The 23874-nt window shown below is 44.5% G+C and overlaps 1 protein-coding gene across 4 annotated transcripts in view; it reads right to left on the bottom strand.

The window, feature by feature from the left end:
- Nucleotides 1-23874, bottom strand: part of nlrc3 (NLR family, CARD domain containing 3) — an 82340-nt gene that overhangs the window by 22842 nt on the left and 35624 nt on the right. For all 4 annotated transcript variants that reach the window (XM_072269255.1, XM_072269257.1, XM_072269258.1 and 1 more), the window contains 4 exons: nt 17886-19641; nt 2476-2562; nt 1149-1232; nt 986-1069 (listed from right to left, as the gene is read on the bottom strand). In XM_072269255.1, coding sequence (XP_072125356.1) covers nt 986-1069; nt 1149-1232; nt 2476-2562; nt 17886-19641 — 2011 coding nt within the window. The remainder of the gene's footprint in view (nt 1-985; nt 1070-1148; nt 1233-2475; nt 2563-17885; nt 19642-23874) is intronic.

The following is a 23874-nucleotide window of genomic DNA, read 5'->3' as shown; positions in this document are numbered from 1 at the left end:
GTGTGGCAGTCGATGGACCTCCCTCCTGATCCAAGTGCAACCAGACAGGCCAGGTCAGGTATTGTCCATGGGCAGGTCAGGAGAAACAGAGTCAGGGTTTTTGGTCAAGGAGCTTGTCAAAAAAGCTGAAAGAAAGAGATGGTGGACGGTGCAGAGAGAATGGGGAACATCTGTGATAGAGCCAGGGTGTCAAAGTGGAAGCAGAAGAGACATAGAACATTACAGCACAGAAATAGGCCCTTCAGCCCATCTTATTCATGCTGAACTTGTATTCAGCCTAGTCCCATTGACCCATACCTGGTCCATAGTCCTGCCTATCCCTCTCATCCATGTACTTATCCAAGCATCAGCTGAACGTTGTAATCGAGCCCACTTTCACCACTTAGATTGGCAGATCATTCCACACTCACATCACCCTCTGAGTGAAAGTGAAGGTGAGGTTCTTGATTAGTCAGGGCGTCAAATGTTACAGGGAGAAGGCAGGAGAATGGGGTTGAGAGGGTTAAAAAATCAGCTACGATGGAATGGGAGAGCAGACTTGATGGGCCAATCTGCTCCCATGTCCTATGGTCTACCTATACTCCTCATAATTTTGTATATCTATCAAATCTCCCATCTTTCTCCTACACTCCAGAGATTAAAGTCCTAACCTATTCTACTTTTTCTATCATGCAGTCCTGGCAACATTCATGTAAATGTTCTCTGCATTCTTTCAATCCTAATGATTGCTTAACACTGTATATTTCCAGTCTACCACGATATGAGGTGTGGTGCAAACCTTTAGTTGTTGTTTCAGTTGATCAGATATCGTATATCCGGCTCAGTTCTGTTCAAACCACACGTGATACGAGAGGCAGACAGCCCAACCACCACAGGAAGCTGCACAAACTGAGCAGAGACATCAATCCTTCTTCTTTCCCTCCTCACCAGCCCCCTTCCTCCTCTTACACTCCACCCTCCCCTCCCTGTCCATAGACTCACTCACTTGAGGGAGGTCAGGCCCTGGTTGATCTTCAAGGCATCAGCGAGTGCCTTGGCTCCTTTGGGTCCGATGGAGTTGCTCCTCAGGCTGTGGGGAAACAGGGAGTGGATGAAACACGGTGAAAGGAGAGGGAAACAGCTGAACACACTCAGTAGTGAGTACTTACTCCAAAGCAGACAGGGTACGGTTCACCATCAGTGACCGAGCAATGGCCTTTGCCCCCGGGTTGCTGATCAGGTTTTCAGCCAAGCTGCTCAAAAAACATTCAGAGACTGGGTTAGAGTAACCCCACGGGTACCCTGCACATCACAGACCAACCACATGCTCCCAGCACAGTGCCAGTGCTACCGCACCCCAGATTGTGTGACCAATGCCAATCCCATCCCACTGTTATCCGATCCAATACCCAGTACCACTCCAGTCCTTGTGCCCTCTGCTATTCCAGCCAGTGCCAGTGCCCTCACATCTTCCCAGACGGTGTAAATGCCACCTGCCATCCCAGCCAAGGCCAGGGCCTGTGCATGCCCTCTGCTATCCGTGGCCAGTGCTAATGCCATCCTTACCCACTGTCAGTCCATCGTCAGTGCCCTACTATTTGAACCCAGTACCAACATCCACCAATCCAGTGCCCATGCCAACTCCAATTCAGTGCCAATGCCCACTGCCATCTGATCCCTGCAGGAAGGGTTGGTTCAGATGAGTTAAGTGCAGCACAATGTAGTCCAGATTTGTAGGAAATTAGCATCTACTGCAATGCCTGTGTATTATTGGGAAGTTCTGACGATTCTATTTCTGTGTTTTAAGATATTTCAATTGCACTTTTTATTTGTACTGACTTTGTTGCCTCCCTTTGTAGACTGTGGTGAGCTATCCTCTACTGTAAAGATGAAGCCACACTCAGGTTTTTTTTAGATTAGGTTGGAGGAACAACACCTTATATTCCATCTGGGTAGCCTCCAACCTGATGGCATGAACATTGACTTCTCAAGCTTCCGCTAATGCCCCACCTCCCCCTCGTACCCCATCCGTTATTTATTTATATACACACATTCTTTTTCTCTCTCTCCTTTTTCTCCCTCTGTCCCTCTAACTACACCCCTTGCCCATCCTCTGGGCTTCTTCTCCCCCTCCCCCTTTTCTTTCTCCCCGGACCTCCTGTCCCATGACCCTCTCATATCCCTTTTGCCAATTGCCTGTCCAGCTCTGGGCTCCATCCCTCCCCCTCCTGTCTTCTCCTATCATTTTGGATCTCCCCCTCCCCCTCCCACTTTCAAATCTCTTACTAGCTCTTCCTTCAGTTAGTCCTGACGAAGGGTCTTGGCCCAAAACGTCGACTGTACCTCCTCCTAGAGATGCTGCCTGTCCTGCTGTGTTCACCAGCAACTTTGATGTGTGTTGCCAGCCTTGCCTGCTGGGTAGTAATGGCTGGGGTGCTGGCTGCAACAGGAATGACTGAGCATGCCCCAGGGGAAGGTGTTCAGAGCTAGACATACCTGATCTTGCTGATCTGACAGTCCTTTGCACTTAGCAGGCTCCCCAGTAGATCCATCACATTGTCCTTGAACTGGTTATTCTCCAGCCTTTAAGAAGTAAATGAAATCTGTGTTACACTAAGCCACTGCACCATCAAGACAGCAGCCAATCAGATGCTCATTCCTTTACTGAGAACTTAAATATAACTATTGCAAAAGCTAATACCCAAAAGACCCTACTGAAGTCCCTGTAGATTATGCCAACCTCATCATTCTTATTGATGCACTGACTCGTCTCCTGAAAACATTCAATTAGGTTAGGCAGACAGGATTCCCCTCAATAAAATTGTGTTGACTATCCATAAGCCAACAAGACATAGGAGCAGAATTAAGCTCTCTGCCCCATCGAGTCTGCTCCACTATTCAGTCATGGCCGATTTATTTTCTCTCTCAACCCCATTCTCCTGCCTTCTTCCCATAATGTTTGACACCTTTACGAATCAAGAATTTATCAACCTCCACTTTAAATGTACTCAACGACTTGGCCTCCACAGCCATCTGTGGCAATAAATTCCACAGATTCACCACATTCTGGCTAAGGGAACTCCTCCTCATCTCTTTTCTGAATGGATGCCCCTCTATTCTGAGACTGTGTCCTCTTCTGGTCTTAGACTCTCCCACCACAAGAAACATCTTCTCCACATCCACTCTATCCAGGCCTTCCACCATTCAATAGGTTTCAATGATACTTTTCAATTCCAGTGAATACAGTCCCAGAGCCATCAAACACTCTTCAGATGACAAGCCGTTCAATCCTGGAATCATTTTTGTGAGCCTCCTTTCAACTCTCTCCAGTTTCAGCACATTTATTCTAAGATAAGAGGCCCAAACCTGCTCACAATTCTCCATGAAACCTCATCACTGCTCTATAAAGTCTCAACATTACATCCTTGCATTTATGTTCTAGTGCTCCGGAAATAAATGCTAACATTGTATTCGCCTTCCTCACCACAGACTCCACCTGCAAATTAACCTTTAGGGAATCCTGCACAAGGACTCCCGAGTCCCTTTGCACCTCCATTTTTTGTATTTTCTCTCGATTTAGAAAATAGTCAACCCTTTCATTTCTTCTGATAAAGTGCATGACTATACACTTCCTGACTCTGTATTCCATCTGCCATTTCTTTGCCCATTCTCCTAATCTGTCTAAGTCCTTCTGTAGCCACTCTACTTCCTCAAAACTACCTGCCTCTCACCCTATCTGCATATGATCTGCAAACTGTGCAACACAGCCATCAATTCCATCATCCAAATCATTCACATATAACATAAGAAGAATCGGTCCCAACACAAACCCCTGTGGAACACCACTTGTCACCGGCAGCCAGTCAGAAAAGGCTCCATTTATTCCCACTCTTTGCCTCCAGCCAATCAGCCACTGCTTTATCCATGCTCGGATCTTTCCTGTACCTCATGTAGGGCACCTTGTCAAAGGCCTTCTGGAAATCCAAATACACATCAACCGATTCTCCTTTGTCTATCCTGCTTGTTATTTCCTCAAAGAATTCCAACAGATTTGTCTGGCAAGATTTTCCCTTGGGAAATCATGCTGACTACAGCCTATTTTATAATGTGCCTCCAAATACTCTGAGACCTCATCCTTAATAATTGACTCCAACATCTTCCCAACCACTGAGATCAGACTACCTGGCCTATAATTTTTCTTCTGCCTCTTTCCCTTCTCAAAGAGTGGAGTGACATTTGAAGTTTTCCAGTCTTGCAGAACGATTCCAGAATCTAGTGATTCTTGAAAGATTATTACTAATGCCTCCACAATCTCTTCAGTACCTCTTTCAGAACTCTGGGTTGTAAACCATCTGGTCCAGGTGACTTATCTACCTTCAGAACTTACTTATGGTAATTTCACACACTCAATGTCCCCTAGTGTCTTTCCCAGTGAAGACTGATACAAAATATTTATTCAGTTTGTCTGCCATTCATTGTCCCCCATTACTACCTCCCTAGCATTGTTTTCCAGCAGTCTGATATCCACTCTCGCCTCTCTTTTACACCTTCATGTATCTGAAGAAACTTTTGAAACCCTCGTTAATATTATTGGCTAGCTTACTTACATATCCCATCTTTACCTTCTTAATGATTTTTTAAATTGCCTTCTGTTGCTTTTAAAAGCTTCCCAATCCCCTAACCCCCCACTAATATTTGCTCTGTTATATGCCCTATAACATGGTTTCCACCAACAAAATCAACAAACTCATTCGTAAGGCCAGTGATGTTGTAGGGATGGAACTGGACTCTTTGACGGTGGTGTCTGAAAAGAGGATGCTGTCCAAGTTGCATGCCATCTTGGACAATGTCTCCCATCCACTACATAATGTACTGGGTGGGCACAGGAGTACATTCAGCCAGAGACTCATTCCACCGAGATGCAGCACAGAGCGTCATAGGGAGTCATTCCTGCCTGTGGCCATCAAACTTTACAACTCCTCCCTTGGAGGGTCAGACACCCTGAGCCAATAGGCTGGTCCTGGACTTATTTCATAATTACTGGCATAATTTACATATTACTATTTAACTATTTATGGTTTTATTACTATTTATTATTTATGGTGCAACTGTAACGAAAACCAATTTCCCCAGGGATCAATAAAGTATGACTATGACTATGACTATGACTATCCTCCTGCCAGATTAGCTTATACCCTCCGCAAAAGCTCTAGCAAACTTGCCCACAAGGACATTGGTTCTCCTGAGGTTCAGATGTAACCTGTCCCTTTTGTGCAGGTCATGCCTTCCTCAGAAGGGATCCCAATGATCCAGAAATCTGAATCTCTGCCCTCTGCATCAGTCACTCAGCCACACATTTACCTGCCAAAAGCTGCTATTCGTGCCCTCATTAGTGTGTGGCACAGTCAGCAAGCCAGTTCTGCTTTTCAGCTTCCTACCTAGTTCCCTACAATCTCTCTTCAGGACGTCGTCACCTTTCCTATCTATGCCATTGGTGCCACTGTGTACTAAGACCTCTGGCTGCTCACTGTCCCTCTTTAGAAAACCATGCACCCAATCTGAGACATCCCTGATCCTAGCATCAGGCAGACAACATACCATCCGGGTGTCTCTGTCGCGTCCACAGAATCTCACCTCTATTCCTTGAACTATGGAATCTCCTGTCACAACTGCAGTCCTCTTTACCATTCTCCTCTTCTGAGCCACAGAGCGAAACTCAGCCCGATAGCCCAAGTCGCTGTGGCTACGCCCAGTAGATTGTCCTCCTCAACAGTACCTAACACAGTTTACTTATTATTGAGGGGGATAGCCACTGGGTAATCTGTGCTGACTGCCGAGTTTCCTTCCTTCTCCTGACAGTCACCCAGTTACCTGTCTCCTGCAATCTAGGGGTGACTACCTCACTGTAGCTCCAGTCTATCACCTCCTCATTCTCCCAAATGAGTCAAAGGTTATCGAGCTGCAGCTCCAGTTCCTTAACAGATTCTCTGAGGAGCTGCAGCTCGGTGCACCTTGTGCAGATGTGGTTATCTGGGAGGCTGTGGGACCCACAGAATTCCCACATCTTACACCACGAACATAACATTGTCCCTAGAGTCATTCTCACGGCACTAACTGTGCCCTAACACATGAGGAATGAAAAATAAAGAAAAAGAAGAAGGAGACATTTAACCAGATACTTACAGACTATTATGTGCAATTCTGGTCACCTTCCTACAGGAAAAACATCAATAAAATTGAAAAAGTATAGAGAAAATTTACAAGGATGTTGCTGGGACTTGAGGACCTGAGTTATCAGGAAATGCTGAATAGGTGCGGACTTCATTCCCTGGAGCGTAGGAGAATGCAGGGAGATTTGATAAAGGTATACAAAATTGTGAGTGGTATAGATGGAGTAAATGCAAGCAGGCTTTTCCTCTGAGGTTGGTGAGACTAGAACTAGAGGTCATGTATTCAAAGTGATATGTGAAATATTTAAGTGGAATCCAAGATGGAACTTCTTCACTCAGAAAGTGGTGAGCGTGTGGAACGAGCTGTCAGCCTAAGTGGTGCACGTAGGTTTAATTTCAACATTGAAGAGAAATTTGGATAAGTATGTGGATGGAGGGCTGTGGAGGACGATGGTCCAGTTGCAGCTCAATGGGATTAGACAGAATAAGTCTGACAATGATTAAGTGGTCAAAGCATTCTGTTTCTGTGCTGTAGTTCTCTATGACTCTGAGTGAAGAAGTTCCCTCTCATATCTTCTCTAAGTATGTACCAAAGAAGCAATCTGTAATCTTGCTAGATGCGGTCTGGGTTGTCTCATTTATCTGCTTCGGACCAGTCAGAGTTGAAAGACACAAATACACAAGGCTGGGGTGGACAGAATCATGAAACAATGTTGGTTGTTGGTCGTAGCCCTGTACAATGACCAGTAAGAAGGTGACCCAGGTAGGTTAGGTGGCCTTGAGCCAATGGGGTGGAAACCCAACAGCTCAATTGACGAGGAACACTATAAGAGTTGGGAGCTCCAAATATGCAGGGGCGATAACTCTCTGGTAACCAGAGACCAACCATCGCGGATAAGGAGGACCCCACGGACACATGGAGATCGGGACCATGAGGAAAGTCTGGCCAGCGTAGCCTCCTTTCCTGGGTAATACCTCTTCTCTTCACTGACTGTTCACGGAGGTTCAGGGATTCTAGTGGTGTACATACAGGTAGTTAGTTTGTGAACCCATGTACTTTCTAGTTGTGAAAAAAATAAAAGTTACTTGTCAGTAAATACAGATTCTCTGTGCCTCACTGATCATTATTACAAGGGGTGATTCTTGTAACAATTGGTTAGGTAGGACCTACCACACACAAAGCCATGTTGACTATTCCTAATCAATCCCTGTCTATCCAAATACTTATATATCCGGTCTCTTGGAATACCTTCCAATAACTTTCCACTACTGATGTCAGGCTCACCAGCCTATAATTTCCTGCCTTATTCTTAAACAACAGAACAACGTTAGCTATATTCCAATCCTCCAGCACCTCAAGGACAATTTAAATATCCCTGATAGGACCCCTGCAATTTCAGCACTAGCCTCCCACAGGAAGGGAATACCTTATCAGGCCCTGGGGGTTTATCCACCCTAATTTGTCTCAAGACTGCAAACACCCCAACTCTTCTGGCTGCAAGTATAGATTACCATTCTGATGCTCCAGGGGCAATTTTGACTCTTGCTATTCTTTTGCTCTTAATATATCTGTAGACATTCTTGGGATTTTTCTTCACCTTGCAAGAGCAACCTCACGCTTTTTTTTAGCCCTTCTGGTTTCCCTCTTAAGTGTTCTCTTGCATCTCTTATACTGTTCAAATGCCTCGTTTGTTCCTTGTGGCCTCTACCTGCAGTGCACTGTCACCTTCTTCTTAATCCAGGCCTCAATACCCCTCATAACCCAGGTTCCTGAAGCCTGTTATCCGTGAGTGGTGAGTACCTGGAATGCATGGCCTGAGAAAGTGGTTGAAGCTGACAACATGGAAAAAGTGTCTAGATGAGCATGTGAATAGCTCAGGCTTAGAGGATTTTATACCCCAAGAGCTGGAAGATGGGATTAATACAGAAGAGTACCCATGAATCAGCATGGATTGATTGGTTTGAATGGCCTGTTTGGACCCTAAGACATAGAAGCAGAAGTAAGACATTTGGCCCATCGAGTCTGCTCTGCCATTCAATCATGGTTGATTTATGTTCCATCCCAACCCCATTCTCCTGCCTTCTGCCTATAACCTTTGACGACCTTACTATCCTGGAACCTATCAACCTCTGCTTTAATTATACCCAGTGACTTGGCCTCCGCAGCTGTCTTTGGCCATAAAGTCCACAGATTCCATGCACCATCAATCTACAAGCCATGGTATCCAGGGACTTGGGCTACATTACCTTTTACAGTTATGCAACTGTATGTTGTTTCTGTTAACGCAATCCTACAGTGCATATAAAAAGTATTCACTCCCCTCCCCACCTTGGGTGAATATTGTTTTACAACATCGAATCACAGTGGAGTTAATTTATGTTTTTTGACACTGATGAACTGAAAAAGACTCTTTTGTGTCAAAGTGAAAACAAATCTCTACATTGTGATCTAAATTAATTTCAAATATAAAGCACAAAATAATTGATTGCATAAGTATTCACCCCTTTAATACGACACACTAAATCATCACTGGTACAGCCAATTGGTTTTAGAAGTCATGTAATTAGTTAAATGATCACCTGTGTGCAGTCACTCCCCACAACTCCACGAAAAGATTATTGAAAAGCACAAGTCAGGAGATGGATACAAGAAAATTTCCAAGTCACTGAATAATCCTTGGAGGACAGTCAAGTCAATCATCAAGAAATGGAAAGAAGATAGCACAGCTGTAAATCTGCCTAGAACAGGCCGTTCTCAAAAACTGAGTGACTTTGCAAGAAGGAGACCCATGACAACTCTGGAGGAGTGACAAGCTTCAGTGGCTGAGATGGGAGAGAGTGCAGCTATTGCCTGGGTGCATCACCAATTGCAGCTATTGGAAAAAAAGCCACTGTTTGAAAAAAAAACTCTCAAGAAATCTTGGCAAGAGTTTGCCAGAAGGCATGTGGGAGACTCTGAAGTCAGCTGGAAAAAGGTTCTATGGTCTGATGAAACCAAAATTTGAGCTTTTTGGTCATCAGGCTAAATGCTATATTTAGTGTAAACTAAACACCGCATATCATCAAAAACACACCATCCCTACCGTGTAGCATGGTGGTGTCTGCATCATGCTGTGGGGATGCTTCACTGCAGCAGGCCCAGGAAGACTTGTGAAGGGAGAGGGTAAAATTAATGCAGCAAAATACGGTGAAATCCTGGAGGAAAACCTGATACAGTCTGCAAGAGAACTGTGATGTGGGAGAAGATTGTTTTTCAAGCAAGACAATGACCCTGGCATAAAGTCAGAGCTACACAGGAATGGCTTAAAAACAACAAAGTTAATGTCCTGGAGTGGACAAGTCAGAGTCTAGACCTCAATCCAATTGAGAACTTGTGGTTGGACTTGTAAAGAGCTGTTCACTCACAAGCCCCATGCAATCTGACAGAGCTTGAGCAGTTTTGTAAAGAAAAATGGGGAAAAATTGCAGTGTCCGGATGTATAAAGCTGATAGAGACCTATCTACACAGACTCAAGGCTGTAATTGCTGGCAAAGATGCGTCGACTAAATATTGACTTGAAGGGGTTGAGTAATTATGCAATCAATTATTTTGTGTTTAATAATTCTAATTTTAGACCAAATTGTAGAAATTTGTTTTCGCTTTGACATGAAAGTCTTTTCTGTTGTTCATTGTCAAAAAAGGCAAATTAAATCCACTGTGATTCGATGCTGTAAAACAATAAAACATGAAAACTTCCAAGGGGTGAATACTTTTTAATCGGCATTCTATGCGTGTGGTAAACCATGTATACAGGTTGTCTGGACAGGCCCCTCTGCTGACCGCTCCTGTGGCTCCTCCCACAGACCCCTGAATAAAGGCGATTGTGCCACTGCTCCTCCCTCAGTCCAGGACAGACACAGCATGGACGACGACCTATTTTACTGTTAATAAAAGCCTTTCAGTATTTACTCTACTTCCAGTCTTTTGTAGTAATTGATAGTGCATCAATGTGCAAAATGTGAAGTGTGCTGTGCTTTACACTTTGGCCCCAGAGGAAACCTGTTTCATTTGGGTGTTTTCATGTGTGTGGTTGAATGACAATCGCATTTGAACTTGAACTCTGGCTAAACAAATTCCTCCTCATCTCTGCTCTAAAGATACACTCTTGTATATTGAGGCTGTACTTTCTGGCCTAGCCTCTCCCACTATCGCATGTACCATCTCCACGTCCACTCTGTTTTGCTGTACCACTCTGATACCAAAACCAGAAAACTATAGATATGATGGCGGGGGTTTTGTTTAGAAAAGATACTGAAAATGTTTAAATGAGGTGTATAAAATTATCAGAAACCTGGATAGGTGACAGAAAGGGCTGATTTCCCTATGCAGAAAGAGCAGTATCTTGGAACACAGATGTAATTCAGTCAGTAGGAAGAGGAGAACAAGAGACGAGAATTATTTTTCACCCAGTGGATGGTAGAGTATGGAACCATAAGATATAGGAGCAGATAAGGTAGCAAAAGTGAGTGGGAAGTTGGATGATTGAGAAGCTTTTAAAATCCAACAAAAGGCAACTATAAAGCTATAAGAAGGGAAAAGATTAAATATGAGAGCAGACTAGCCAATAATATAAAGCAGGATACCAGAAGTTTTTTTCAGTTATATACTGACAGTTGATATTGGACCACTGGAAAATGATACTGGTGAGATAGTAATGGGGGACAAAGAAATGGCAGGTGAACTTAATGGGTACTCTGCATCTGTCTTAACTGTGGAAGACACTAGCAGTGTGCCAAAGGTCCATGAGTGACAGGGAGCAGGAGTGAGTGCCATTGCTATTACAAAGGAAAAAGTGCTTGGTCAACCCTGAGGTCTTCGGGTGGATAAGTCACTTGGGACAGATGGACTACATCCCAGAGTCCTGAGGGAAGTTGTTGTAGAGATTAAGGATGCATTGGTCATGATCTTACAAGAATCACTTGATTCTGGCATGGTCCTGGTGGACTGGAAGATTGCAAATGTCGCTCCACTCTTTAAGAAGGGAGGAAGGCAAAAGAAAGGAAATTATAGGACAGTTAGCCTAACCTCAGTGGTTGAGAAAGTGTTAGAGTCTATTGTAACCCAAAGAGGTAATGTCAGAAAGCTCCACTTGTGGACGGATGAAAACGAGGTTTACTGAACTTTTTTTAAAATTAGAATGGGGGGAGGTGTGGCTGACTTAGGCAGGAAAGCAAGAGAAACGCAGCAAACTATTAAAGATATAAACAGTTAAAGCGGAATTAGTAGTGTGTATCTCTACCCTACTTGAAAATCTCAGAGTGAAACCCTCAAGGAGAGACAGTAGCAATTAAAAGATCTATTGGAGCTGTGGCTGTAACAGACAGCAGGTGTAACGAGACAATATCGGCAGAGACAAGTGTCCAAGATCTCTACTGTGTAATCGGGAATTAGTTCTGTTAAATTACCATGGGATTTTGGTCACGCTTTTTGTTGTGTCAGTTTTGTCAATCGACTTTCTGTGGATGATCAACTATTTCATCCAACGAAACAAGATGGCCAACCATCTAAGATCGAAGAACCTGAACGGGAACGAAATGTTTTAGTACGGTTGGATGTACCAGTTTATTTTATTCGAAGGATCTAAATTTGATTTTCTGTAAGAACTGATTATTTTTTCAAAGACCTTAAGTTACTGAATGAGATTTACTTTATTTAAAAGTTGTGATGTTGAAGAATTGTTGTGAAATCAGTTAAGCTGTGAGAGTGTGTGTGTGTGTGTGTGTGTGTGTGTGTGTGTATAAATTTTAATATTTGAATTGTAAACATACTGTCTGGAACTGAAACTGAAGTTAACCATAGTACTTATGAATAGGAATTCAATTAGTTTTCTAACTAACTAGGGATAAATAAAAAGGAAAGGTTAGTCTGTAAAACTTTAAATGGGGAATAACACTAGATCGAATTAGTTAAAGAAATAGGAGTAATGAAGGTTATTCTAATGAATTTCACTGATTCTAACTAAAAAGGAAATTGCCTTTTGGTAACGCAATAGAAAGGAAGGACATAAGCCGGGAAGATGTGGAATCGATATGGGTAGAGCTGCGTAACACTAAGGGGCAGAAGACGCTGGTGGGAGTTGTGTACAGGCCACCTAACAGTAGTAGTGAGGTCGGAGATGGTATTAAACAGGAAATTAGAAATGTGTGCAATAAAGGAACAGCAGTTATAATGGGTGACTTCAATCTACATGTAGATTGGGTGAACCAAATTGGTAAAGGTGCTGAGGAAGAGGATTTCTTGGAATGTATGCGGGATGTTTTTTTGAACCAACATGTCGAGGAACCAACTAGAGAGCAGGCTATTCTGGACTGGGTTTTGAGCAATGAGGAAGGGTTAATTAGCAATCTTGTCGTGAGAGGCCCCTTGGGTAAGAGTGACCATAATATGGTGGAATTCTTCATTAAGATGGAGAGTGACATAGTTAATTCAGAAACAAAGGTTCTGAACTTAAAGAGGGGTAACTTTGAAGGTATGAGACATGAATTAGCTAAGATAGACTGGCAAATGACACTTTAAGGATTGACGGTGGATATGCAATGGCAAGCATTTAAAGGTTGCATGGATGAACTACAACAATTGTTCATCCCAGTTTGGCAAAAGAATAAATCAAGAAAGGTAGTGCACCCGTGGCTGACAAGAGAAATTAGGGATAGTATCAATTCCAAAGAAGAAGCATACAAATTAGCCAGAGAAAGTGGCTCACCTGAGGACTGGGAGAAATTCAGAGTTCAGCAGAGGAGGACAAAGGGCTTAATTAGGAAGGGGAAAAAAGATTATGAGAGAAAACTGGCAGGAAACATAAAAACAGACTGTAAAAGCTTTTATAGATATGTAAAAAGGAAAAGACTGGTAAAGACAAATGTAGGTCCCCTGCAGACAGAAACAGGTGAATTGATTATGCGGAGCAAGGACATGGCAGACCAATTGAATAATTACTTTGGTTCTGTCTTCACTAAGAAGGACATAAATAATCTTCCAGAAATAGTAGGGGACAGAGGGTCCAGTGAGATGGAGGAACTGAGTGAAATACATGTTAGTAGGGAAGTGGTGTTAGGTAAATTGAAGGGATTGAAGGCAGATAAATCCCCAGGGCCAGATGGTCTGCATCCCAGGGTGCTTAAGGAAGTAGCCCAAGAAATAGTGGATGCATTAGTGATAATTTTTCAAAACTCGTTAGATTCTGGACTAGTTCCTGAGGATTGGAGGGTGGCTAATGTAACTCCACTTTTTAAAAAAGGAGGGAGAGAGAAACCGGGGAATTATAGACCGATTAGCTTAACGTCGGTGGTGGGGAAACTGCTGGAGTCAGTTATCAAGGATGTGATAACAGCACATTTGGAAAGCGGTGAAATGATCAGACAAAGTCAGCATGGATTTGTGAAAGGAAAATCATGTCTGACGAATCTCATAGAATTTTTTGAGGATGTAACTAGTAGAGTGGATAGGGGAGAACCAGTGGATGTGGTATATTTGGATTTTCAGAAGGCTTTTGACAAGGTCCCACACAGGAGATTAGTGTGCAAACTTAAAGCACACGGTATTGCGGGTAAGGTATTGGTGTGGGTGGAGAGTTGGTTGGCAGACAGGAAGCAAAGAGTGGGAATAAACGGGACCTTTTCAGAATGGCAGGCGGTGACTAGTGGGGTACCGCAAGGCTCAGTGCTGGGACCCCAGTTGTTTACAATATATATTAATGACTTGGATGAGGGATTAAATGCAGCATCTCCAAGTTTGCGGATGACACGAAGCTGGGTGGTAGTGTTAGCTGTGAGGACGATGCTAAGAGGATGCAGGGTGACTTGGATAGGTTGGGTGAGTGGGCAAATTTATGGCAGATGCAATTTAATGTGGATAAATGTGAAGTTATCCACTTTGGTGGCAAAAATAGGAAAACAGATTATTATCTGAATGGTGGCCGATTAGGAAAAGGGGAGGTGCAACGAGACCTGGGTGTCATTATACACCAGTCATTGAAAGTGGGCATGCAGGTACAGCAGGCGGTGAAAAAGGCGAATGGTATGCTGGCATTTATAGCGAGAGGATTCGAGTACAGGAGCAGGGAGGTACTACTGCAGTTGTACAAGGCCTTGGTGAGACCACACCTGGAGTATTGTGTGCAGTTTTGGTCCCCTAATCTGAGGAAGGAAATCCTTGCCATAGAGGGAGTACAAAGAAGGTTCACCAGATTGATTCCTGGGATGGCAGGACTTTCATATGAAGAAAGACTGGATGAACTGGGCTTGTATTCGTTGGAATTTAGAAGATTGAGGGGGGATCTGATTGAAACGTATAAGATCCTAAAGGGATTGGACAGGCTAGATGCAGGAAGATTGTTCCCGATGTTGGGGAAGTCCAGAACGAGGGGCCACAGTTTGAGGATAGAGGGGAAGCCTTTTAGGACAGAGATTAGGAAAAACTTCTTCACACAGAGAGTGGTGAATCTGTGGAATTCTCTGCCACAGGAAACAGTTGAGGCCAGTTCATTGGCTATGTTTAAGAGGGAGTTAGATATGGCCCTTGTGGCTAGGGGGGTCAGGGGGTGTGGGGGGAAGGCTGGGGCGGGGTTCTGAGTTGGATGATCAGCCATGATCATAATAAATGGCGGTGCAGGCTTGAAGGGCCGAATGGCCTACTCCTGCACCTATTTTCTATGTTTCTATGTTGATATCTGAGATTTGGAAACTAAACAGAATGTCAAAATTTTGAATTGTTGTTACTCATGTAAATATTTTGTACATACTATTTTTAATAAACAAAACTTGCTCCCAGAAGTGTGTGTTTTCTATTCACTACATCCTTCCGATATCTGGAACTTCTGATGGCCTACTAGGTGTAGTAATTTGATTTTCTCATGAGGAGTGCGGCAACCAGTCACACGAGATAAGACCGGTGCTACACTATTATTAAAGATGAGGTTCCGGGGTACTTGGAGACTAATGATAAAATAAGTCAAAGTCAGCAAGGTTTCTGTAAAGAGAAATCCTGCCTGACAGATCTGTTAGAGTTCTTCGAGGTACAAACTAGCAGGGTGGACAAAGGAAAAGCAGTGGATATTATCTACTTGGATTTTCAGACGATGTTTGATAAGGTGCCACACATGAGGCTGCTTAACAAGATAAAATCTTATGGGGTTACAGGAAAGATACTGGCATGGATAGAGGAATGGCTGACAGCCAGGAGGCAGCGAGTGGGAATAAAGAGGGCCTTTTCTTGTAGGCTGCCAGTGACTAGTGGTGTTCCTCAGGGGTCAGTATGGGACCACTACTTTTCACATTGTTTGTCAGTGATTTAGAAAATGAAGATGATGGCTTTGTGGCAAAGCTTCTGGATGATACAAAGGTAAGGTGGAGGGGTAGGTCGTGCTGAGAAAGCAATGCGATTGCAGCAGGGCTTAGACAAATTGAAAGAATAGGCAAAAAAAGGTGGCAGATGGAATACGGTATTGGGAAATATATGATAACGCATATATTATCTACATGGGGAGAAGGTTCAAACATCAGGTGCAGAGGGTCTTGGGTCCTCGTGCAGGACTCCCAGTAGGTAAATTTACAGGTTCAGTCTGTGGTAAAGAAGGCAAATACAATGTTGGCATTTATTTCAAGGGGAATAGAACGTAAAATCAAGGTGATAATGCTAGGGATTTAAATGACACTAGTCAGGCCGTAGACTTGATGGGCTGAATGGCCCAATTCTGCTCCTATGTCTTATCGTCTCTTCAGCCACCTCTGTCAGAACCCTGGGGTGTACGTCATCTGGTCCAGGTAACTTGTCTGCCTTCAGACCTTTCAGTTCCCCAAGAACCACCCCTCTACATGAACAACAGACAGTGTGATAATAGCAGACAGTGTGACACTATTCCAGAGCTCGGGGTGGTATCCCGGCGACCTCTTGAAGTACAGTCCGTATGTCCTCCCCGTAGAATACATGGTCTTCCGTGGCTGCTCGTTTCCTTTAACAGCCCAATGACTACCAGGTAGGTTAATCGGTCATTGCAAATTGTCCCATGATGGGTTAGGTTTAACCAGGGTTATGTGGTTGCCAGAACAGTGTGGCTCAAGGGGCAGAAAGGCCGACTCCATGTTGGATTGTTAGATACAAAAACAAAACTGCAGAGGCAGAAACCCTTCTCCCCACCACTTGGATAGAGGGTGGAATTAACAAGTCCAGTCATTCATGAAAATCAAAAATATTACAAATGCTGACATACAAAATGCCAAAAACACTCAGCAGGTCTGGTTGCGTTTGTGGAAAGAGAAACAGTTAATGTTTCAGATTCAAGCGTCTTCATTTGATGGCCTGAAATTCTAGCTCTGTTCCCCTCTTCACAGATGCTGGCTGATCTGCTGACCATTTTCTATTTTGTTTTGTTAGAGATGCAGCGTGGTAGCAGGCCCCTCCAATTCTCACGTGATCAATTAGCCTACCAAACTTTGTCTTTGGAAGCCCAGTGTTCATGGGAGGGGATTACAAGCTCCTGTGGACAGTGGGGGGGGGGGCATCGAAGCCAGTGCTGGTACTGTAATGGCGTTGGGCTAACCGCCATGCTACTGTGCAGCCCTCCCTCCCAGATCTTTATTAACCTAAATACTTCCAGAGGCTGGTTAACCATAAAACGTATGGTACTGAGCGAAAGTCGTGTGCGCCTAAGGACACAGCACCGTTGTAATTTTATGTATTGCACTGTACTGCTGCTGCAAAATAACATGATAAACCTGATCCTGACACAGGTCTCTGTTGTGGACTCAGAATGGGAATGGGGCAGGGAGAGGGGAATCATGGCTGACAAAAGGGTAAAGGAGAGGGGAAGGAGTGGGAAGCACCAGGGAGACATTCTGTAATGATCAATAACCCAATTGTTCGTAACCTTGCCTGGAGTCTCGGGGCTGGGTGTTTCTGCATCCTCGCCACCACCCAACCCTAGCACTCCTCTACCACCTGCCCCACACCAACTCCCCCACCCCACCCCCACGCCCACGCCCACACCTGTGGCGCTCCACCCTCATCATTCCCAACATCCTTTGATCCTGCCAGATTTACAAACTTGCTCTCGACTCTACGTTGACAAATATAGTACTGTGCAAAAGTCTTGGGCATCCTAGCTATATATATGTGCCCAAGACTTTTGCACAGTACTGTAGGAGCAGAATTAGGCCATTAAGCCCATTGAATCTGCTCCACCATTCCATCAAGGCTGATTTATTTTCCATCTCAACCCCCTACTCCTACCTTCTCCCGGGAACCTTTGATGCCCTGTCTAACCAAGAACCTATCAACCTCTGCTTTAAATATACCCATGATTTGACCTCCACAGCCATTTGTGGCAATGAATTCCAGAGATTCACCACCCTCTGGCTAAAGAAATTCCTTCTCATCTCTGTTCTAAATGGATATCCCTCTATTCTGAGGCTGTGTCCTCAGATCCTAGACGCTCCCATGATAGGAAGCATCCTCTCCACATCCATTCTATTGAGGCCTCTCAATATTTGGTAGGTTTCAATGAGATTTCCCCCACTCCATTCTTCCAAACACCACTAAGCACAGGCCCAGAGCCATCAAACACTCCTCATTCCTAGGATGTTTCTCATGAATCTCATCTGGGCCCTCTCCAATGCCCGCACACCTTTTCAAAACTCCTCCACGTACTCCAAATGCAGTCTGATCAATGCCTTATAAAGGCTTAGCAAAGGGCCCAGTACCTGAGGTTGTGGCAGTACAGAAGGCGGGGAAGCAGGCTCTTGAAGATGTTGTAGCTGAGGCAGTTGGAGAGGTTGGTCTCTTCCATACACTCCTCGGACACCTGCAGGAGGTAGGCCAATGCGGAGCAGTTGATGGGGGTCAACCTCCCAGCCAGACTGCCGGTCCGCAGGGCATCCGCCACCCCTTTGGCGATGTCTGTGTGCCGCAGCTCGTGCAGACAGTGCATGATGTTGACCGTCCGCGAGGAGATGACATAGTCCGTGTTGAGGCAGCTCTGAAGGTGATGGGCCACAGGGGTCCGGTAGCTGTTGTGCTCGTCCTTCGTCAGGAGCAGGCCCTGCAGCAGCCGGTTCACCTCGGGAGAGAGAAGCCCAGAGAGGAACCGCACAAAAACATCCAGGTGGCCATCCTCTGACTGCAGTGACTTACTGACAGCATTCTTAAAGTGATTGTGGAAGCCAATCTTGGGCCAGGACATGGCATTCTCGTTAAATAGATCAAATATGGCCCTTTTAGAGGCAGTGTAATAATAGATGGCAGCCAGGTACTCCTGCACAGTAATGTGTGTGAAATAGTAAACTGTGCAGATAGTCGATTCATCTTTGACAAAGATCTTACTGCACAAGCCTCCCTGTAGTGATGAAAGGTCAATACCATGGGCCTTTATGTCTTGCTCGTAGAAAACAAACTTGCGCTTAACTAATCCACAAAATGCCAGCCTGCTAAGGTTGGAAATCAGTTTCTTGTTGTTGCAAAAGGCTTGGTCAATCTTCAGTGCCTCCTGCTCCTTTTCCTGCCAATCCCCACTGAGAATCATTTTGAAGAAATGAGTGTAGATTTCTGTCATGGTCTGAGGGAAGTTGCTGGCTTTGTGTCCATCATTACTTGTTCTGAGGTAGTAGGTGAGAGATAGGCCAATCAATAGACAAAAGGAAGGTACGGAGCACAATATGTTCAGTGACTTATGGGCCTTTATGTGTGAAAAGACCTCCGTGGCCACCGCTTTTTCTTCAAACAGCGTCTCCAAGAAGTCTTCCATCTCCACTTCTTCAAAGCCCCTGAGTTCTGTCATCCTGTCGACAAGACCTGCTGGGATTTGGCTTGCTGCGGTTGGGCGTGAGGTGATCCAAACTGTTGCCTGAGAGAAGATGTTGCCCCGTATTATGTTGGTGATTAAGTTGTCGATTTGGATATCCTTCTTTGGGTCGGCGCAGATCTGTGAGTTTGAGAACTCCAGTGGGTACTTGAACTCATCCAAACCATCAAAGACCAGCACCACCTTTGCTGACCCATTCAGAATGTGGTTGGCTTCAGCAATGTGGGGAAAGGTCAACTTGACCAGCTTTTCTGCAGATATCCTCTCAAAGGAGTTCAGCTCCCGAAACATGAAGGGAAATATAAAAGTGACGTCTCTGTACAACTCCCCCTTCAACCATTTGTACACGAGGATTTTTACCAAAGTGCTCTTCCCAATTCCAGCCACACCAACTGTCACTGAGATCCGTGGTGGCATGCTAACTTTCGATGAGGGCAGGAAGAGCCTGTCCAGTGGGGTGTGTCTCGAGCTGTTCTTCACACCTCTGGTGGCCTCTGTTTGCATGACGTCATGTTCCTTCTGCTGGACGTCCGTCAGCCCATCGATTAGCAAGAGGTTGGTGAGTCGTTTCACGGATGGCTGCTCGCACATGGTACTGAGGTCATGGCCACTGCCAAACTTGCTCTGTAGAACTTCCATGTGCTTCTGTATCATTGGTTCTTTAAACAAGAACAAAAGAGATTGGAATGAGGATCAAACAACACAGTGAAATCAGCAAGTACAGTTTTTCCAGGTGTTAGATCCTGGTATCACGTGCACAAAATGCTGGAGGAACTCAGCAGGTCAAGCAGAGTCTAAGAAAATGACAGGAGACCTGAATCTAAGGAGACCTTTCTTCATGATCCCAGCCCAAAATGTTGACTGTTTATTCATTTCCATAGATGCTGCCTGACCTGCTGAGCTCCTCCAGCATTTTGTGTGTGTTACTCTGGATTTCCAGCATTTGCAGAATCTCTTGTTTTTTAATTCAAAGGATCGGAAGTCAAGAATGAGGCATAAAACTGGTTGCTTACTGCTGTGTTATTGTGTTTCGAGAACAGAGAATGGAAGAAGGACCAAGAACAAAGAAATCATGATTGTCCTCTACAAAAACTATCTCCAACTGAAAAGATTCCCTCGAACAGAAAATCCTAGAAAATATTATGGATAAAGCCCTACCCACCATTGAGCACAACTACACAGAGCGCTGTCACAGGAAAGCAGCATCCGTCATCGGGGACCCCAATCACCCTAGCCAGGCTCTCTTCTCACTGCTGCCATCAGGTAGGAAGTACAGGAGCCTCTTGACCCACAACACTAGGTTCAGGAAGCAGTTATCACCCCAAAACCATCAGGCTCCTGAACCAGGGTGGATAACTTCACTCACCCCATCACCCCATAGGTTCCCACAACCTATGGACTCTTTTTCAATAACTCTTCATCTCATGTTCTCGATATTTATTGCTTATTTATTTACTCAGTTGTATTTGCTCAGTTTGTGGTCTTTTACACATTGATTGTTTGTCCATCCTGTTGGGTGTGGTCTTTCATTGATTCTGTCATGTTTCTTGGATTTACTGTGAATACCCACAGAAAAAATGAATGTCAGGGTTGTATGTAGTGACATTTGCACTTTGATAATAAACTTGCTTTGAACTTTTCAACGTTCCAATAATAGCAATTAACCTACAGAATAGCCAGTACAAGTATGTTGATGCCTACTGCAGGAAAACTGAGAAGCTTCTGGAAAATGCAGGAGCAACCATACAATTATAAGAAAACTCACTGAACAATTACCCATACATATGATAATACAAAAGTACAAGTAAGCAGAGAAAAGTTAAACTACAAGAAAAATAACAATTCTACACCCTAATCCAACAGAGGTAAGGGGCTAGTCATTTCTAAAACAAAGTATGTAGAATGTTATCAAGGCAGGGCCTTTGGCCCATCTGACCCATGCTGACCAAGATGCCCCATCCAAGCTAGTCCCTCTTACCAATGTTTGGCCCCTAACCTCCTAAACCTTTCCAATCCTTGTAACTGTCCAACTGTCCTTTAAAAGTTCAAACCTTTCCTCTGGCAGCTGATTCCACATATAGTGTGCGTTACTCTGAGCTTTCTGTGTCGCTGTGCGACATCCTGAGCTGGCAGCTCTTCCCTGGGGCAGTCGGCTCCGTGATGTGAACAGGGAGAGTAAACGTCTCTGAAGATCTATCCTGGGCCCAACATATTGATGAAATTACACAGGAACGACAGCAGCTATATTTCAGTTGGAGCTTGGGGAGACGTCGTATATCACTGCAAACACTCACAGATTTCTACAGCTGACCTGTGGAGAGCATTCTAACTGGTTACATCCCATACCATCTGGTATGGGGGGGGGGGGGCATTGCACAGAATAAGGAAAAGCTGCTTAAAGTCGTAAACTCAGTCAGCTCCAGCGTGGGCACTAGCCTCTTGGTGCTTTCTTTTTGCACTATCTATTTACTTTAATTTTTATATATATTTCCTATTGTCATTTATAATAAACAACAAATTTCATGACATATGCCAGTGATCTAGGAGACCTGAGGAAGTGGGAATGAACCGTTTGCATGAAACAAAACCTGGCAGCCCAGTCTGCAGCGGGAACAGCACAAGGAGGAGTCAGTGGAAGTACAGAAGGAACGAGCAGAGTGGCCATTGTTGGGAGTGGGCTGGTGGCGAGAGGGGGAGTGTCAGGCTTTGGCATGGAAGAGGCATTGGCTCCTGGTAAGTTATCCGGGTAAGTTTCTGTTAGCTTCCTTTTTATCTTGCTGTGTCTGGGGTACTTAATGTAGTTTAAATGGCCATTGTGTGTTCTTCGTGCCGGATATTGGAGTCTTTGAAAACCGTGTGAGGGATCTGGACCAGCAGCTGATTGACCTTTGACTTGTACAGGAGAGTGAGGATATCATTGTTTGGAGTTACAGGGAAGCAGTCACCCCTAAGTTCCCTCCTGGAATACAGTGTTGGGAAATGTATGATAATGCATTTTGGTAAAAGGAACAATAGTGCGGAATATTATCCAAATGGGGAGAAGGTTCAAACATCAGAGGTGCAGAGGGACTTGGGAGTCCTCATGGAGGACTCCCAGAAGGTTAGTTCACAGGTTGAGTCTGTACTAAAGAAGGCAAATGCAATGTTGGCATTTATTCAAAGGAGAGTAGAATATAAAAGCTGAGGCTTCATAAGACACTAGTCAGGCCGCACTTGGAGTATTGTCAACAGTTTTGGGCTCTATATCTCAGAAATGATGTGTTGTCATTGGAGAGAGTCCAGAGGAGGTTCACAGGGATGATTCTGGGAATGAAGGGGTTAACATATTAGTATCATTTGGCAGCTTTGGGCCGGTTCTCGCTGGAATTTAGAAGAAGGGGGGATCTCATTGAAACCTAGTGAATGTTGAAAGGACTAGATAGGGTGGGTGTGGAGAGGATATTTCCTATGGTGTGGGTATCCAAAACTAGAGGGCACAGCCTTAAAACTGAGGGGCAACCCTTTAGAACAGAGGTAAGGAGGATTTTTTTAGCCAGAGAGTAGTAAACCTGTGGAATTTCAGGATGTATATTGTATACATTTCTCTGACATTAAATGTACCTATTGAAACATAGACTGCGGTGGAGGCTAAGTCTGTGGGTATATTTAAAGTGGAAGTTGATAGTTTCCTGATCAGTCAAGGCATCAAAGGATATGACGAGAAAGCAGCTGTATGGGGTTGAGTGGGATCCAGGATCAGCCATGGTGAAGTGGCAGAGCAGACTCAATGGGCTGAATGGCCTAATTCTGCTCCTATATCTTATGGTCTTATGGCACTGTGTATGGGTCCGTGGTGCAGAAGGGAAAGAGGGAGAAGAGGGGATCGGTAATGATAGGGGACTCAATAGTCAGAGGAACAAGACAGGAGATTCTGTAGACGTGAACAGGACACTCGGATGGTATGTTGCCTTCCAGCTGCCAGGGTCAGGAGCATCTCGGATCACACCAACAGCATTTTGGAGAGGGAGGGAGTGCAGCCAGATATCTTGGTACATATTAGTGCCAATGACATAGGAGTGAAAGGCAAAGAAGTCCTGAAGAGAGAATGTAGAGAGCTTGGTAGAAAGCTGAGAAGCAGGACCTCCCGGATAGTAATTTCTGGATTGCTGCCTGTGCCAGTGAGGGTAGAAACAGGATGGTTTGGCAGATAAATCCATTGCTGAGAAGCTGATACAAGGGGCAGGGCTTCAGGTTCTTGGATCATTGGGATCCCTTCTGGGTAAGGTAAAGGGACGTACAAAAGGGACGAATTACAGCTGAACCCAAGGGGGACCAATATTCTCATGGGCAGGTTTGTTAGAGCTGTTGAAGTGGAAATTGGGTTGGTAATGGATTTCAAGAGAGTGAGTTTGTTGAATGCCTACGAAATGGATTTATAGAGCAGTTTGTCGTTGAGCCTACTAGGGGATCAGCTACGCTGAATTGGGTGTTATGTAATGAACCGGAGGCAATTAGGGAGTTTAAGGTAAAAGAACCCTTAGAGCAGCTTGTACTGGAACCTACCAAGGAGAAGGCAATTCTGGATTTAGTGTTGTGTAATGAACCGGATTTGATAAGGAAACTCGAGGTAAAGGAGCCATTAGGAGGTAGTGACCATAATATGATAAGTTTTCAAATACAATTTGAGAGGGAGAAGGGAAAATTGGAAGTGTCAGTATTGCAGTTGAACAAAGGGGACTATGGAGCCATGAGGGAGGAGCTGGCCAAAGTTGACTGGAAAGATACCCTGCAGGGATGACAGTGGAACAACAATGGCAAGTATTTCTGGGAATAATACAGAAGGTGCAGGATCAGTTCATTCCAAAGGGGAAGAAATATTCTAAGGGGAGTAAGGGGGACCGTGGCTGACAAGG

The sequence above is a fragment of the Mobula birostris genome, chromosome 9 (assembly GCF_030028105.1).
Source record: "Mobula birostris isolate sMobBir1 chromosome 9, sMobBir1.hap1, whole genome shotgun sequence".
Lineage (NCBI taxonomy): Eukaryota > Metazoa > Chordata > Chondrichthyes > Myliobatiformes > Myliobatidae > Mobula > Mobula birostris.
The sequence above is the reverse complement of the archived record's forward strand: the minus strand, read 5'-3'. Positions and strand labels throughout refer to the sequence as shown.